Consider the following 18964-nt stretch of genomic DNA (forward strand, 5'->3'; position numbering starts at 1 on the left):
GCCATGCATGTTTTGGGTTCCCACAGACCTTGCGCAAGCTGAATGTTACATTTTTATGCACATGAAATCTGCACAAAACTGCTGTGCATGTTTTAGGTTCCCACAGAACTTGTGCAAGCTGAATTTCAGGTTTTGTGTCCACAAAAAAACTGTACAAAACCGTTGTGCATGTTTTGGGTTCCCACATAACGTGTAAAAGGCGTATTTCAGGTTTTGTGTGCAGACAAAAGCTGCACAAAACTACTGTGCATGTTTTGGGTTCCAACAGACCTTGTGCAAGCAGAATTTCAGGTTTTGTGTGCAAACAAAACCTGGACAAAACAGCCTTGCATGTTCTGGGCTCCCACAGAACTTATGCAAGCTGAAGTTCAGGTTTTGTGTCCACACAAAAGCGGAAAAAACAGACTGGAATGTTCTGGGTTCCCACAAAACCTGTGCAAGCTGAAGTTCAGGTTTGGTGTCGACACAAAACGCGAACAAAACAGCCTTGCATGTTCTGGGTTCCCACGGAACTGGTGCAAGCTGAAGTTCAGGTTTTTTGTCCACACAAAGCCTGGAAAAAACAGACTTGCATGTTCTAGGTTCCCACAGAACCTTTGAAAGCTGAAGTTCAGGTTTTGTGTGCATACAAAACCTAGACAAAACAGCCTTGCATGTTCTGGGCTCCCACAGAACTTGTGCAGGCTGAATTTAAGGTTTTGTGTGCACAAAAAACCTGGACAAAACAGCGTTGCATGTTCTAGGTTCCCACAGAACCTGTGCAAGCTGAAGTTCAGGTTTTGTGTCCACGCAAAACCTGGACAAGACAGCCTTGCATGTTCTTGGTTCCCACAGAGCTTGGAACCTGTGCAAGCTGAATTCTGGTTTTGTGTGCCCACAAAACCTGGAAAATACAGCCTTGCATGTTCTGGGTTCCCAGACCTTGTGCAAGCTGAAATGCATGTTTTGTGTCCACAAAAAAGTTGACAAAAATAGACTGGCACGTTCTGGGTTGCCACAGAACCTGTGCAAGCTGAAGTTCGGGTTGTGTGTCCACACAAAACCTGGAAGAACAGCCTTGCATGTTCTGGGTTCCCACAGAACTTGTGCAAGCTGAAGTTCAGGTTTTGTGTCCACACTGTACCTGGAAAAAACAGACTGGCATGTTATGGGTTCCCATAGAAACTGTGCAAGCTGAATTTCAGGTTTTGTGTCCAGGCAAAACCTGGAAAAAACAGCCTGGAATGTTCTGGGTTCCCACAGAACTTGTGCAAGCTGAAGTTCAGGTTTTGCGTCCACACAAAACCTGAAAAAAACAGACTGGCATGTTCTTGGTTCCCACAGAACTTGGAACCTGTGCAAGCTGGATTCTGGTTTTGTGTGCACACAAAACCTGGAAAAAACAGCCTTGCATGTCTTGGGTTCCCACAGAACTTGGGCAAGCTGAAATTCATGTTTTGTGTTCACACAAAACCTGGAACAAACAGACTGGCATGTGCTGGGTTCCCACAGAACCCTAGCAAGCTGAATTTCAGGTTTTGTGTCCACGCAAAACCTGGAAAAAACATCCTGGCATGTTCTGGGTTCCCACAGAACCTGTGCAAGCCGAAGTTCAGGTTTTTTGTCCACACAAAACCCGGAAAAAACATACTTGCATGTTCGGGGTTGCCACAGAACCTGTGCAAGTTGAAGTTCAGGTTTTGTGTCCACACAAAACCTGGACAAAAAAGCCTTGCATGTTCTGGGTTCCCAAAGAACTTGTGCAAGCTGAAGTTCAGGTTTTGTGTCCACACAAAGCCTGGAAAAAATAGACTGGCATGTTCTGGGTTACCACAGAACCAGTGCAAGCTGAAGTTCAGGTTTTGTGTCCACACGAAACCTGGAAAAAACAGCCTTGCATGTCCTGGGTTCCCAAAGAACTTGTGCAAGCAGAATTTCAGGTTTTGTGTGCAAGCAAAACCTGGACAAAACAGCCTGACATGTTCTGGGTTTCCACAGAACTTGTGCAAGCTGAAGTTCAGGTTTTGTGTCCACACAAAACCCGGAAAAAACAGACTGGCATGTTCCGGGTTCCCACTGAACCTGTGCAAGCCGAAGTTCAGGTTTTGTGTCCACACCAAGCCTGGACAAAACAGCCTCGCATGTTCTGGGTTCCCACAGAACTTGTGGAAGCTGAAGGTCTGGTTTTGTGTCCACAGAAAACCTGGACAAACCAGCCTGGCATGTTCTGGGTCCCCACAGAACCCGTGCAAGCTGAAGTTCAGGTTTTGTGTCCACAGAAAACCTGGACAAACCAGACTGGCATGTTCTGGGCTCCCACAGAACCTGTGCAAGTTGAAGTTCAGGTTTCGTGTCCACGCAAAACCTGGACAAAACAGCCTTGCATGTTGTGGGTTCCCCCAGAACTTGTGCAAGCTGAATTTCAGGTTTTGTGTCCACACGAAACCTGGACAAAACAGCCTTGGATGTTCTGGGCTCCCACAGAACTTGTGCAGGCTGAATTTCAGGTTTTGTGTGCAAACAAAACCTGGACAAAACAGCCTTGCATGTTCTGGGTTCCCACAGAACTTGTGCAAGCAGAAGTGTAGGTTTTGTGTCCACACAAAACCTGGAAAAAACAGCCTTGCATGTCCTGGGTTCCCAAAGAACTTGTGCAAGCAGAATTTCAGGTTTTGTGTGCAAACAAAACAGCCTGACATGTTCTGGGTTTCCACAGAACTTGTGCAAGCTGAAGTTCAGGTTTTGTGTCCCCACAAAACCCGGAAAAAACAGACTGGCATGATCCGGGTTCCCACTGAACCTGTGCAACCCGAAGTTCAGGTTTTGTGTCCACACGAAACCTGGACAAAACAGCCTTGCATGTTCTGGGTTCCCACAGAACCTGTGGAAGCTGAAGTTCAGGTTTTTTGTCCACAAAAAACCTGGACAAACCAGCCTGGCATGTTCTGGGTCCCCACAGAACCCGTGCAAGCTGAAGTTCAGGTTTTGTGCCCACACAAAACCTGGAAAGACAGACTGGCATGTTCTGGGCTCCCACAGAACCTGTGCAAGTTGAAGTTCAGGTTTCGTGTCCACGCAAAACCTCGACAAAACAGCCTTGCATGTTGTGGGTTCCCCCAGAACTTGTGCAAGCTGAATTTCAGGATTTGTGTCCACGCAAAAACTGGATAAAACAGCCTTGCATGTTGTGGGTTCCCACAGAACTTGGGCATGAGGCTGAATTTCAGGTTTTGTGTGCAAACAAAACCTGGACAAAACAGCCTTGCATGTTCTGGGTTCCCACAGAACTTGTGCAAGCTGAAGTTCAGGTTTTGTGTCCACACAAAACCCGGAAAAAACAGACTGGCATGTTCCGGGTTCCCACAAAACCTGTGCGAGCTGAAGTTCAGGTTTTGTGTCCACACAAAACCTGGACAAACCAGCCTGGCATGTTCCGGGTCCCCACAGAACCTGTGCAAGCTGAAGTTCAGGTTTTGTGCCCACACAAAACCTGGAAAAAACAGACTGGCATGTTCTGGGCTCCCAAAGAACCTGTGCAAGTTGAAGTTCAAGTTCTGTGTCCACGCAAAACCTGGACAAAACAGCCTTGCATGTTGTGGGTTCCCCCAGAACTTGTGCAAGCTGAATTTCAGGATTTGTGTCCACACAAAACCTGGACAAAAGAGCCTAGCATGTTCTGGGTTCCCACAGAACCTTTGCAAGCTGCAGTTCAGGTTTTGTGTCCACACAAAACCCAGAAAAAACTGGGTTGCCACAGAACCTGTGAAAGTTGAAGTTCAGGTTTTGTGTCCACACAAAACCTGGACAAAACAGCCTTGCATGTTCTGGGTTCCCACGGAACCTGTGCAAGCTGAAGTTCAGGTTTTGTGTCCACACAAAACCTGGACAAAACAGCCTTGCACGTTCTGGGTTCCCCCAGAACTCGTGCAAGCTGAATTTCAGGTTTTGTGCCCACACAAAACCTGCACAAAACTGCCATGCATGGTTTGGGTTCCCACAGAACTTGTACAAGGTGTATTTCCCGTTTTATGTGCACACAAAACCTGCACGAAACTGCCTTGCATGTTCTGGGTTCAAATGGAACTTGTGCAAGCTGAATTTCATGTGTTGTGTCCACACAAAACCTGGAAAAAACAAACTTGCATGTTCTGGGTTCCCACAGATTTTGTGCAAGCTGAAGTTCAGGTTTTGAGTCCACACAAAACCTGGAAAAAACAGGCTGGCATGTTCTGGGTTCCCACAGAACCCGTGCAAGCTGAATTTCAGGTTTTGTGTCCACGCAAAACCTGGACAAAACAGCCTGAAATGTTCTGGGTTCCCACAGACCTTGTGCAAGCTGAATTTCATATTTTGTGTCCACGACTCCACACAAAACCTGGACAAAACAGCCTTGCATGTTCTGGGTTCCCACAGAACTTGGAACCCGCTGTGGTGAATAACCCGGTAGTCAAATTTATTTTCAGTTTCCGCGCTCACGGGCATCAGTCCCCAAGATTCCCAGCCTCAAGAATCTCAAGACTCAACCATCAAGAATCCAGCCCCTCACTTCTAGGCTCCTTTCCTATTCTGTCGTCCCCCCCCTTCCCATTTTTTTTTTCTTCTCTTCTGCTTCCCTTCCTCTCTCAAGACTCCTCTTTTAGATTCTTGGTCCTAACACAGTTTGTACTGTGGGTTTATTTGTTTGCTCTTGATTCCTTCCCTTCTTTCCCCCTTTTCTTTCTGGCTTCCGTGTCTTCTTCTCCTCCTTCTGCTCTGGCTCTCTGCTTTCTTTGGTGCTTGTTCTTCATTACTTCATTGTTTGGCGTCTGGTTTCTTTTCTTTTCTTCCCTCTTTTGAGTTTTTGCTGGCTTTGTTTCTGTTCTGTCTCTGTGATTTGTTGTTTATGCGCGCGTGGCGCGCAAGGATATGATGAAATGTATGTGACATGTTGTCTTCCCGAGTCCAAGTTCGCAGAACTTGGAGGAGGGGAGCGGCATGGCATTCTGATCCGCCGTCAAAAAGAATCGAGAGTCCCATCGAGAAACCCGAGAATCCCTCAACAGAATCCCCCAGAAAAACAAACCGCCGTCGAGAGTCTAACCCTCGACGAAACGACTCAAAACCACTTTCCCAGCTATCACCTCGAATCCCATTCGACTCATCTTACCGGACCGATCCGCGGGGGCAGCAACCAGGCACTATTCCCCTCCCAGCGCTGTCGCCGGCCTAGCACCGGACGAAGCTCCATACCACGTAAGCTGAATCCTGGTTTTGTGTGCACAGAAAACCTGGAAAAAACAGCCTTGCATGTTGTGGGTTCCCCCAGAACCTGTGCAAGCTGCAGTTCAGGCTTTGTGCCCACAAGAAACCTGCACAAAACTGCCATGCATGGTTTTGGTTCCCACAGAACTTGTACACGGTCAATTTCCCGTTTTATGTGCACACAAAACCTGAACAAAACTGCCTTGCATTTTCTGGGTTCAAATGGAACTTGTGCAAGCTGAAGTTCATGTTTTATGTCCACACTAAACCTGGAAAAAACAGACTGGCATGTTCTGGGTTCCCACAGAACCTGTGCAAGCTTAATTTCAGGTTTTGAGCCCACACAAAACCTGGAAAAAACAGACTGGCATGTTCTGGGTTCCCACAGAACCTGTGCAAGTTGAAGTTCAGGTTTTGTGTCCACACAAAACCTGGACAAAACAGCCTTGCATGTTCTGGGTTCCAACGGAACTTGTGCAAGCTGAATTTCAGGTTTCTGCAAGCTGAATTTCAGGTTTTGTGTCCACACTCAACCTGGAAAAAACAGACTGGCATGTGTTGGGTTCCCACAGAACCTGTGCAAGCTGAAGTTCAGGTTTTTTGTCCACACAAAACCTGCACAAAACTGCTGTGCATGTTTTGGGTTCCCACAGACCTTGTGCAAGCTGAATTTCAGGTTTTGTGTCCACACAAAACCTGGACAAAACAGCCTTGCATGTTCTGGGTTCCCATGGGACTTGTGCTGGCTGAATTTCAGGTTTTGTGTCCACACTAAACCTGGAAAAAACAGACTGGCATGTGCTGGGTTCCCACAGAACCTGTGCAAGCTAAATTTTAGGTTTTGTGTCCACGCAAAACCTGGACAAAACAGCCTGGCATGTTCTGGGTTCCCACAGAACCTGTGCAAGCAGATGTTCAGGTTTTGTGTCCACACAAAACCTGGAAAAAACAGACTGGAATGTTCTGGGTTCCCACAGAACCTGTGCAAGCTGAAGTTCAGGTTTTGTGCCCACACAAAAACTGGAAAAAACATACTTGCATGTTCTGGGTTGCCACAGAACCTGAGCAAGCTGAAGTTCAGGTTTTGTGTCCACACAAAACCCGGAAAAAACATACTTGCATGTTCTGGGTTGCCACAGAACCTGTGCAAGTTGAAGTTCAGGTTTTGTGCCCACACAAAACCTGGACAAACAGCCTTGCATGTTCTGGGTTCCCACGGAACTTGTGCAAGCTGCAGTTCAGGTTTTGTGCCCACACGAAACCTGCAAAAAACTGCCATGCATGGTTTGGGTTCCCACAGAACTTGTACAAGGTGAATTTCCCGTTTTATGTGCACACAAAACCTGCACAAAACTGCCTTGCATGTTCTGGGTTGCCACAGAACCTGTGCAAGTTGAAGTTCAGGTTTTCTGTCCACACAAAACCTGGATAAAACAGCCTTGCATGTTCTGGGTTCCCACGGAACTTGTGCAAGTTGAAGTTCAGGTTTTAAACCTGGAAAAAACAGACTGGCATGTGCTGGGTTCCACAGAACCTGTGCAAGCTAAATTTCAGGTTTTGTGTCCACGCAAAACCTGGAAAAAACAGCCTGGCATGTTCTGGGTTCCCACAGAACCTGTGCAAGCTGAAGTTCAGGTTTTCTGTCCACACAAAACCTGGATAAAACAGCCTTGCATGTTCTGGGTTCCCACAGAACTTGTGCAAGTTGAAGTTCAGGTTTTGTGCCCACACAAAACCTGGACAAACAGCCTTGCATGTTCTGGGCTCCCACAGAACTTGTGCAAGCTGCAGTTCAGGTTTTGTGCCCACACGAAACCTGCACAAAACTGCCATGCATGGTTTGGGTTCCCACAGAACTTGTACAAGGTGAATTTCCCGTTTTATGTGCACACAAAACCTGCACAAAACTGCCTTGCATGTTCTGGGTTGCCACAGAACCTGTGCAAGTTGAAGTTCAGGTTTTATGTCCACACAAAACCTGGACAAACAGCCTTCCATGTCCTGGGTTCCCACGCAACTTGTGCAAGCTGCAGTTCAGGTTTTGTGTCCACACAAAACCTGGACAAAACAGCCTTGCATGTTCTGGGTTGCCAAAGAACCTGTGCAAGTTGAAGTTCAGGTTTTGTGTCCACACTAAACCTGGAAAAAACAGACTGGCATGTTCTGAGTTCCCACAGAACCTGTGCAAGCTGAATTTCATGTTTCGTGTCCACGCAAAACCAGGACAAAACAGCCTTGCAAGTTCTGGGTTCCCACAGAAATTGTGCAAGCTGAATTTCAGGTTTTGTGTTCACAACAAAGTTGCACAAAACTGCCATGCATGATTTGGGTTCCCACAGAAATTGTGCAAGCTGAATTTCAGGTTTTTTGTGCACAGGAAACCTGCACAAAACAGCCGTGCATGTTGTCGGTTCCCAAAGAACTTGTGCAAGCTGGGTTTCAGGTTTTTTGTGCACCCAAAACCTACACAAGACTTCTGTGCATGTTTTGGGTTCCCACAGAACTTGTGAAAGCTGAATTTCAGGTTTTGTGTCCACACAAAACCTGGAAAAAACAGCCTTGCATGTCCTGGGTTCCCAAAGAACTTGTGCAAGCAGAATTTCAGGTTTTGTGTGCAAACAAAACCTGGACAAAACAGCCTGACATGTTCTGGGTTTCCACAGAACTTGTGCAAGCTGAAGTGCAGGTTTTGTGTCCACACAAAACCCGGAAAAAACAGACTGGCATGATCCGGGTTCCCACTGAACTTGTGCAAGCCGAAGTTCAGGTTTTGTGTCCACACGAAACCTGGACAAAACAGCCTTGCATGTTCTGGGTTCCCACAGAAATTGTGGAAGCTGAAGTTCAGGTTTTGTGTCCACAAAAAACCTGGACAAACCAGCCTGGCATGTTCTGGGTCCCCACAGAACCCGTGCAAGCTGAAGTTCAGGTTTTGTGCCCACACAAAACCTGGAAAAGAAAGACTGGCATGTTCTGGGTTCCCACAGAACCTGTGCAAGCAGATGTTCAGGTTTTGTGTCCACACAAAACCTGGAAAAAACAGATTGGAAAGTTCTGGGTCCCCACAGAAGCTGTGCAAGCTGAAGTTCAGGTTTTGTGCCCACACAAAACCTGGAAAAAACAGACTGGCATGTTCTGGGCTCCCACAGAACCTGTGCAAGTTGAAGTTCAAGTTTTGTGTCCACGCAAAACCTGGACAAAACAGCCTTGCATGTTGTGGGTTCCCCCAGAACTTGTGCAAGCTGAATTTCAGGATTTGTGTCCACACAAAACCTGGACAAAACAGCCTAGCATGTTCTGGGTTTCCACAGAACCTTTGCAAGCTGAAGTTCAGGTTTTGTGTCCACACAAAACCCAGAAAAAACTGGGTTGCCACAGAACCTGTGAAAGTTGAAGTTCAGGTTTTGTGTCCACACAAAACCTGGACAAAACAGCCTTGCATGTTCTGGGTTCCCACGGAACCTGTGCAAGATGAAGTTCAGGTTTTGTGTCCACACAAAACCTGGACAAAACAGCCTTGCACGTTCTGGGTTCCCCCAGAACTTGTGCAAGCTGAATTTCAGGTTTTGTGCCCACACAAAACCTGCACAAAACTGCCATGCATGGTTTGGGTTCCCACAGAACTTGTACAAGGTGAATTTCCCGTTTTATGTGCACACAAAACCTGCACAAAACTGCCTTGCATGTTCTGGGTTGCCACAGAACCTGTGCAGATTGAAGTTCAGGTTTTCTGTCCACACAAAACCTGGATAAAACAGCCTTGCATGTTCTGGGTTCCCACGGAACTTGTGCAAGTTGAAGTTCAGGTTTTAAACCTGGAAAAAACAGACTGGCATGTGCTGGGTTCCCACAGAACCTTTCCAAGCTAAATTTCAGGTTTTGTGTCCACGCAAAACCTGGAAAAAACAGACTGGCATGTTCTGGGTCCCCACAGAACCTGTGTAAGCTGAATTTCAGGTTTTGTGTCCACGCAAAACCTGGAAAAAACAGCCTTGCATGTTGTGGGTTCCCCCGAAACTTGTGCAAGGTGAATTTCCAGTTTTATGTGCACACAAAACCTGCACAAAACTGCCTTGCATGTTCTGGGTTCAAATGGAACTTGTGCAAGCTGAATTTCATGTTTTGTGTCCACGCTAAACCTGGAAAAAACAGATTGGCATGTTCTGGGTTCCCATAGAACCTCTGCAAGCTGAAGTTCAGGTTTTGTGCCCACACAAAAACTCAAGCTGAATTTCATGTTTTGTGTCCACGCTAAACCTGGAAAAAACAGACTGGCATGTTCTGGGTTCCCATAGAACCTCTGCAAGCTGAAGTTCAGGTTTTGTGCCCACACAAAAACTGGAAAAAACACACTTGCATGTTCTGGGTTGCCACAAAACCTGTGCAAGTTGAAGTTCAGGTTTTGTGTCCACACAAAACCTGGACAAAACAGCCTTGCATGTTCTGGGTTCCCACGGAACCTTTATGGAGCTCCGCTCCGTGCTAGGCTGGCGGCAGCGCTGGGAGGGGAAAAGGTGCTCTGGGAGCTGCCCTCACGGATGGTCTGGATGAGTCGTGGGGATTCGGGTTGATAGCGTTGGGGGAAGTGGATTTGAGATGTTTCCCCGGGGTTTGGATCCTTGGCAGCGGTTGTGTTGTTGAGAAGGGATTTGAGGAAAGGATTCTTGTTGATTTGATGGACTCTGGGATGGAACTCGGAAAAAGATTGATATTATTGATAACCCTTGACTTGGATCAGAACAGGTGCTATGGCCTCCTATCCTCCAAGTTCGCCGGGAACTTAGATTCTTGGAGGCCTGTCACAAGCATTTCATCATCTCCTCGCGCGCCGTGCGCGCGCACACAACACAGACAAAAGAGAAGAGGAAAGGAAAACACAACACAAAAATGAAACAGAAAACAGTCAAATATGTGAGACATGATAAATGGAAGAGAGAGAGAAGCAAATCATCCAGAAATAAGAAACATGACAGAGAGGAAAGAGGAGGAAACAGAGCCAGAAGAAACAAAACAAGCAAAACAAACAAAAATAAATCCACAGATAATCTGTGTTAGGACCAAGAAAGAGAAGAGACGACATGACAGAAAGTGGAATAGGGAGGAGGAGGAGAAGGAAACTGAGAGGACTTGGGAAGATAATCGGGAGCCTTGAGGATCTGGCTTGAGGATTGAAACTTGAACTTGATCTTGAGGGTTGATCTTGAAGATTGACTACCATTTTGACCACCACACTGTGCAAGCTAAATTGCAGGTTTTTTATCCACGCAAAACCTGGGCAAAACAGCCTGGCGTGTTCTGGGCTCCCACAGAACCTGTGCAAGCTGAAGTTCAGGTTTTGTGTCCACGCAAAACCCGGAAAAACATACTTGCATGTTCTGGGTTCCCACGGAACTTGTGCAAGCTGAAGTTCAGGTTTTGTGTCCACACTAAACCTGGAAAAAACAGACTGGCATGTTCTGAGTTCCCACAGAACCTGTGCAAGCTGAATTTCATGTTTTGTGTCCACGCAAAACCTGGACAAAACAGCCTTGCATGTTCTGGGTTCCCCCAGAATTTGTGCAAGCTGAATTTCAGGTTTTGTGCGCACACGAAACCTGCACAAAACTGCCATGCATGGTTTGGGTTCACACCGAACTTGTGCAAGGTGAATTTCCGATTTTGTGTGCACACAAATCCTGCACAAAACTGTTGTGCTTTGTTCCCACAGACACTGTGCAAGCTGAAGGTCAGGTTTTGTGTCCACACAAAACCTGGACAAAACAGCCTTGCATGTTCTGGGTTCCCACAGAACTTTTGCAAGCTGAATTTCAGGTTTTGTGTCCACATAAAACCTGGACAAAACAGCCTTGCATGTTCTGGGTTCCCCCAGAACTTGGGCAAGCTGAATTTCAGGCTTTGTCCCACACGAAACCTGCACAAAACTGCCATGCATGGTTTGGGTTCACACAGAACTTGTGCAAGGTGAATTTCCGGTTTTGTGTGCACACAAATCCTGCACAAGACCGTTGTGCTTGTATTAGGTTCCCACAGAACTTGTGCAAGCTGAATTTCAGGTTTTGTGTCCATAAAAAACTTGGACAAAACAGCCTTGCATGTTCTGGGTTCCCCAGAACTTGTGCAAGCTGAAGTTCTGGTTTTGTGTCCACACAAAACCTGGAAAAAACAGACTTGCATGTTCTGGGTTCCCACAGAACCTGTGCAAGTTGAAGTTCAGGGTTTGTGTCCACACAAAACCTGGAAAAAACAGACTGGCATGTTTTGGGTTCCCACAGAACCTGTGCGAGCTGAAGTTCAGGTTTTGTGTCCCCACAGGAATCTTTCCTTTTTTTGCCTGATAACATTCATAAATTTCTACAAACACCATCCAATTCTTCCTGAAAAGAAGACTTTGCAAGTTTTAGGATTAATCCAGGGTGGCTGAGGGTTCTCACTTTTTTTTTCTTTTATTTTTTTACTTCAACAATTGATGTTATCAGAAGTCTCCAAATCTACTTTTTTTCAAAAAAGGAAAGACATTGACCCCTGACCTCTCTCATGATACCATCTTGCATGCATTGTCAATTCGGTTGGTTGAACTTCCTGAAGATATTGCATATCATACTTGAAGTGCTACATGCATAGAAGGCCTTTTTGAAATTAGTTTACCATGGTTTAGCATATTTTTGTCAGGTTCTTTTTTTGATCTACTTTTAATATCAACCACAGATTAATGAGGAATGTTTCCACATAAAATTTGATTGGAAAATCTTTCTGCATATAAAACCCACAAATAATGTATTTGGGGTCACATCCATTATGCAGCAGCTCCAATCTGATCAGTTGCCAAATATCACTACTTTCAACGGTGGGTAGTTATTGCTACCGTAAAGCGTAATGTAACAATAACGTAATGTTTTTTGGCCGTTATTGTTATTGTTACCAGTCACAGCAGTGCGATATTGCTATTGCACCAAATGTTTTTTTTTTGCGACGGCCGTTACTATATCTGAGCGCGTAGCAACAGATATTGGGCGAGATACCTAGCATTAAAAGGCCAAAATAGGGCCAATTTGGCCTTTTATTGCTCAATAACGCGTTATCCGCTGGATAATGCGTTACTTTACTGGTAACGGCCTCAAAAAAAGAGGCCCATTACGTTATGTGTGACGCCGCTGTTCCCGCGTTACTGCTAACGATAACAGCACAAAAAGTAACGGCAGATAGTTACTTTACAAAAATATCGTAGATATTGTAAAGTAAAGTAACTACCCACCGTTGCTACTTTGGGGGTTTCTTGGTGTTTCTGCCACTGTATCTCATCCCAGCATGGGAATTCTTCTGCGATATGATTACCAAAATGTTTCCAAGCCCCCAAAGTTTTATTATATACCTTCACTGACCACAAAACCCCCAAATGTAGCAGCTACAGTCTGATCAGTTTCCAAATATCACCAATTTGGAAGTTTCTTGGGGTTTCTGCCACTATATCTCATACCAACGTGAGAATTCCTCTGCCATATGGTTACCAAAATGTCTACAAGCCCCCAAAGTTTCATTATGTACCTTGACTGACCACAAAACCCCCAAATGTAGCAGCTACAGTCTGATGAGTGAATGGATGGTCTATAGATGCTGGACTGGGGCATTTACACCCAGAGAAACTGCCCCAACTGGATCCCTGAGAATTTCTTGTCATTTTGGCACTCATTTCCTTTAAAGATCCCTATCCCTGGTTTAGATCTGTTGGCAGAAACCCAAAATAAATAACTAATTGGGAAATAGTTTGAAGCTGATCAGCCCTTTGCTAGGGTATTTTCATGGGTGATAGATGTACAAAGGCTGTCTTGGGGAGCTTGTGAAAATTTTGGTACCAATATCATGGAAGAATTCCCACACTGTCTTGAGATATAGTGTCTGAAACACCAAGAGACTACCAAATTAATGATATTTGGCAACAGATCAGATTGTAGCTGCTACATTTGGGGAATTGTGGTCAGTCAATGTACTTAATGAAACTTTGGGGCCTTTTGAGCATTCTGGTAACAATATTGCGGAACAAATCCCACACTGGGATGAGATATAGTGGCAGGAACACCAGTAAACTACCAAACTAGTGATATTTGGAAACTGATCAGACTGTAGCTGCTACATTTGGGGGTTTTGTGGTCAGTAAAGGTTCATAATGAAACTTTGGGGGCTTGGAAACATTTTTGTAACCATATCGCTGAAGAATTCCCATGCTGGGATGAAATATAGTGGCAGAAACACCAAGAAACTACCAAAGTAGTGATATTTGGAAACTGATCAGACTGTAGCTGCTACATTTGGGGGTTTTGTGGTCAGTAAAGTTACATAATGAAACTTTGGGGCTTTTAAAAAAAATTTCTAACCATATGGCAGAAGAATTCCCACATCAGGATGAGATTTAGAGGCAGAAACACCAAGAAACTACCAAAGTAGTGATATTTGGAAACTGATCAGACTTTAGCTGCTAAATTTGGGGGTTTTGTGGTCAGTAAAGGTACACAATAAAACTTTGGGGGCTTGGAAAAATTTTGGTAACCATATTCAGAAGAATTCCCATGCTGCGATGAGATACAGTGTCAGAAACACCAAGAAACTACCAAAGTAGTGATATTTGGCAACTGATCAGATTGGAGCTGCTGCATAATGGATGTGACCCCAAATACATTATTTCTGGGTTTTATATGCAGAAAAGTTTTCCAATCAAATTTTATGTGGGAACATCCAAGTGTATTAAAGCTTCAGGTTTGTAGAAAAAAAATTCAAGGGTTCCCCCTGCAATTGAACAAATCACAAAAGAAAAAAAAAATCAAAGGTTCCCCCTTTTACAAAAAAAGCAATCAGAGGGCCAAATTCAACCTACAATCCTAGAAATACACAAAATAAAAGCAGGCCATACAAAAAAAAAATGAGACAAAAAAGGTCCCGCACCCAGCCACCCAGCGCAGCAAGCTGACACACCGTGGCCCAACGCCCATCCCTGTCTAGCAGGGTTAAAAAGCGCTGGGAAGAAGACCCCCAGCCCTAAAGCACAGGGGGGTCCACAAATATCCCTTGCCGGACTGCGCAAATGCAACAGCGGACAAGGGTGAGACAACCCTCAAGCTGGAAGTACAGCACAAGAGTCGCCTGAGGAAATAAAGATGCAATTGCATTGGTATTTATAGACCAGCTCGCCGGTATTCCCAAACCCTTTCCTCTCCTTGCAACCCAACTTATGGCAACGCCCGCCACGTCTACGCCCCTCCTTTTTCCCAACGCCCGTTCCCCCTGCCATGACACTACACAAGCGGCCCCCCCAAGCCATCACGCCACCGCCATTCCGGATCCGGTTTGTATCTTGGCCAAGGGTTGCCGCGGCCCGTGTCATGAAGAGAATGTGAGCCGTTGGTCAACTTGGCCCTTACTACTAGGGTACAGCCCGCTTCTTCATCCGGTTTTCTGAATTGGTTGATTTACATCCCCCTCGAACCGCAGTAAACTCAATCTACCAAGCTACAATCACTGCACTGCCCACTCCACGTCACCCAGCTCAGTCCCAGCACAGATTGGTTGAACAGCAAACTGGAATTTCACAAGAGTCAGTTCGGATCCTCACCAGATTTCCTGCATAGTCGATGGTTCTGATCTATTTGTGTTCAAAATCCTAGCATAAGCAATTTAGAGACCGTTTTGGGCAGGAAAGAGGAAGATCTCCATCTCCATGGCGCTCATTTTTATAAAGGGCTCCTGATCATGCGCGCCATGGAGTGGCCAGTCAGTACTGGTCATCAAGGGAAGTTACAACACCTCTGGATGACCAGGTGTTCCGGTCATTGGGAGAAGTTGTTACTCACCTTCATGGTGACATTGTACTAGCCGGGTTCAAGCTGGTAAATTTAGCAATACTTTTATCACATTTTATCAAAAAATTTGCAGAAATTTTTCAACCATCAGTAATAATAATAAATTATAAGTTTCAGAAGAATCTGAGCAACTGAGAAAAATTGCAGATTTTTAATGCTAAATTGGATAAACATGAAGTGGTCTATTGTGGTTGGGGTGTCCCTTGTGGGGTTCATGCCATGGAATGTCTTTCATTTGAAAATTCATACACAGCAGGCTAGATTGTCTGGTGAATTCTCCTCAAATCTCTATCAGCTCTGCCATTAGCCAACACAAATTTTGCCAGCAACATGCATTGAGTGAAGTATTAAAGTCTGGATGGCATGAAACTACAAAGTTAGGGCAGAAAAACCCAGGTTTGGCTTCTGCTTAGTTGCTCTTATGATGGCAGAAATGTGTTACTCCTTCCTAAGGAGGTACAGTGGAGAGAAACTGGGGAGTAAATTCTGGACTAGAGGCCAAGGCGGCTGCGCCGCTGCAGGGGAAAAAACCCCCACAATGAACAAAACACCAGTCCCTGGTTCTTAAACTCTACATTCCTCCAAGATTCAGAAAAAAGTCTGCTTTAAATTTAATTATCAAATACTCTCTTTCAAATACTCTCTTGAAGACATTTTGAGATTTGTCATTAGGTTCAACTCAAGCCATTATAGATTCAAATTTAAATTCATTTGAATCCATTGAGCATCTCATCATCACAGGTAGTTGTTAAGGAACTCACTATGTATGCAAAAAAATGTTTGATGTTAATGCTTACAGCTCTTTCTCAATCTTTATCATCTTGTAAAAAGCAATTTTATCTAATTATCACACTATACTATAGCTCCTTTGGGAAAATTTATCCTTGTTTACAATTGCTAATTTGGCCAAGCTTTCACAATCAACAAAAACCAGTGACAGAATTGATTTGAAAAACAAAAATGCCAAATCAGTAGCCTGTTTTGGAAATGTGGATTTGAACCATTATCCAGGCATGAGGAGAAAGGTGACATGATCAGGTGGATCATAATTTACTTCCAAGTTCATGTTAAGCATAAAATTCAAATGCAAATGATTTGCCCAGACAGAACCTTGAGGAAAAAGCCTTGAATATCATGTTTTCTCCAAGTCAAACTGATGAAAAAATTATTATCTAAATCAACCCACTCATAGGCTCAACCTCCCTTGATTATTTGGAGAAATCTATCAAAAGCTACTGGAGCTTTTAAAGAAATTCAACCCCAGGCTGGACAATCAATTCTTCCTTGTCAATATATGTTTAATCTGGGGCTTTGGTACAAGTAGGACTGGTCTAACAGGATACTACAAAACATTGTGACTCACGATTCAAGAATGATTGAAAAAAAGTTGAATGGTGTCTTGACATTCAGTCCACGCACTGTGGTGAGTCACAGAACGCAAGAGTGCCAATACTTGTTATGGAAGGCACATCATGGAAGTGTGTTGACCACGGTACCATCCATGGAGGCATTGTAAATGAAAGAAATGACAGTATTTCTCAAATAAACTTCTACAATGTGTGCAATGTCATGTACTGATACAGGCCTGATGATAAGATAATGTATTCCAAAGGTTAAAAGCATATTGAACTTGTTGTTCTACCATTTTCCTGATTCAGCACCTTGCCAAGCGACATGGTGAGATACTTTTTGGCTCCGAGTTTGTAGCATCCATGGGCTTGCCAAGACTTATTCAAAGACATCGGCTGCCGACCATAGAGATGATTGTTTTCTGGAATGTAGAATACCATTTGAATATCTTTCAGTATGAAGAGCCAAGAAACGGATAATGAGGAACATGTCCATACCTCGGGAATCAAATTTGTGGAGCTCTTTTTCTTCGCCATAAAAGCCAAAAGGAATACCAGGCATAATCAAGTTGGTCACTAATTGGCCCAAGAGAAACCGCTGTGTTGCATTGATTCATGAGGCCCATCTGAAGTTGTTTTGGTTGGTCGTGCTGTCAAGATGCCGGGGATGAGCTGCTGAGTTTGCGGGTTGAGCAAATCATCTAAAACATTGTGAAGAGAACCAATGTCAATAATGTCTCAAAAATTGGCGCCTGCGTGCTCGCCATGAATCAAATGTTCCACTCACTGGTCACAAATTTGTTCCTCCACGCTTCAACCACCGGTATATCATATAGAGAATTGAGTTTACCATCCACACCCAATAATCCAGCCGAAGATCTATAGATCAAATAATGAAAAGCAGCGGAATCCAACGCGTTTTCACCGATAAGACACATGAAACTTTCAGTCTGATTTGCGGTGACCAGGGCGGCTGTATCAAATTCTAGATTTGCATAATGCGCTAGTTGGCGGCCACGACCAATGTAAAGCAATCCGAAAGTATTAACGTCAGATCTGAAGACAGGAAATAAGGGCTTAGTGTGACAATTACGACATTCCATTGGAGACTTTGGTTGGGATTTAGGCCTCATACACACATTTCACCTGTGATTAAGAATTTGTCTTTTTCCAATTCCTTTGCGCAAGCCCAGAGAGCTCTGCCAACCCTCAAACAACAGCCAGAGAGTCAACTCCCACCAGCGCCCCCAACGACCAGCTTTGGATCCACTACTTTTGAGTTTTGGCTCCCGCGTACACTCGGCCGGGTCATTTTGAGCATGGGCTTCCAGTTTGATTCACGTATATCCATCTGAGGTCAGAAACCTCGCTGTGGAGCTAGGCGGATAACCAGATGGATTGGGCCCTGGAAGACCTTGAAGATTGTAGGAATCAGACCATCTCTTTTTTCCTTTTGTATGGCCTGCTTTTATTTTGTGTATTTCTAGGATTGTAGGTTGAATTTGGCCCTCTGATTGCTTTTTTTGTAAAAGGGGGAACCTTTGATTTTTTTTTTTTGTGATTTGTTCAATTGCAGGGGGAACCCTTGAATTTTTTTTCTACAAACCTGAAGCTTTAATATACTTGGATTGGGCTCTATGAGGTCCAATTAAACCTCCCTGAAATTAAAATCTATGCGCTGGAAAAGGATGCATTCATGACTCACTAGAGGCCAAGGCGGCTTTGCCGCTGCACTCCCAGGTCCCAGTATCTAAGGTTTATGGAATATTTGTGGTACTCATGGAGTACTCTCTTGATTTTCTATTTATTATTATGCCACAATTATACCCCTAGCCTAAGTCTGAAAATCAAAATCCTCTTCCTCAGGATACACATACATACTTTGGAAAGAGATTAATTGAATTAGACATTGATCTGACCAGAGTACTGTTTTCAAAGTTTTTAATCCACAAGGAGGTGGAATATATTTCTATGATTGAGATCCCCAAGTTCTCTCAGGCTGGTATTTAGGCTGTACAGTTGCACGCAGCATTCCACTGTACAAGGTTTTTGTCTGGTCCCAAATGTTGGGGTCCAAAGCCTAAAAAATACAGTTTTTTCACATATTTTTGGGCGGCTGGGACATGGTATGGTGTCCTAGCTATGGTTTTACACCCACCAGACGCTACTCAAAGCACTGCATGACAGTTTCTGCCTTCATGTGTGGGTTTAGTGCCCAACCAGAAGGCATAAGTATGGGTTTAGGAGCCCATACATATGTACTTATGCCTGTATTTGGGAGGTGGATCCCAAAATATGGGCTGTGAACAAAAAAAAATTGGCTGGACCAAATTGGTTGCCACTTTAGATTTGGAATCCACACACTCTTTATACTCTGTTAGAGTGCTGGACCCCCGACCCAGTTGGGGTTTCAATTTTTGCGGGTAGCTCTGTACAGTAGAATGTTGCGTGCAACTGTAGATGTACCTTTGAATTGATATTAAATTAATATTCTCCAAATTAAAAGCAGGATAAGCCTAAATGTACTCCAAACTTGTACTAATTTTT

The 18964-nt window shown here is 44.5% G+C and overlaps 1 protein-coding gene across 1 annotated transcript; it reads left to right on the plus strand.

Moving 5' to 3' along the window:
• Window positions 1–14440: 14440 nt before the first annotated feature.
• Window positions 14441–14837, plus strand: PtA15_5A391 (uncharacterized protein; the record flags this gene model as incomplete). Its single annotated transcript, XM_053169147.1, has 2 exons — window positions 14441–14554; window positions 14637–14837. 2 exons carry the CDS (start codon window positions 14441–14443, stop codon window positions 14835–14837), a joined length of 315 nt encoding a protein of 104 aa, XP_053020373.1.
• Between the last annotated feature and the right edge of the window lie 4127 nt (window positions 14838–18964).

Source organism: Puccinia triticina, chromosome 5A (genome assembly GCF_026914185.1).
Source record: "Puccinia triticina chromosome 5A, complete sequence".
NCBI classification, from domain to species: domain Eukaryota; kingdom Fungi; phylum Basidiomycota; class Pucciniomycetes; order Pucciniales; family Pucciniaceae; genus Puccinia; species Puccinia triticina.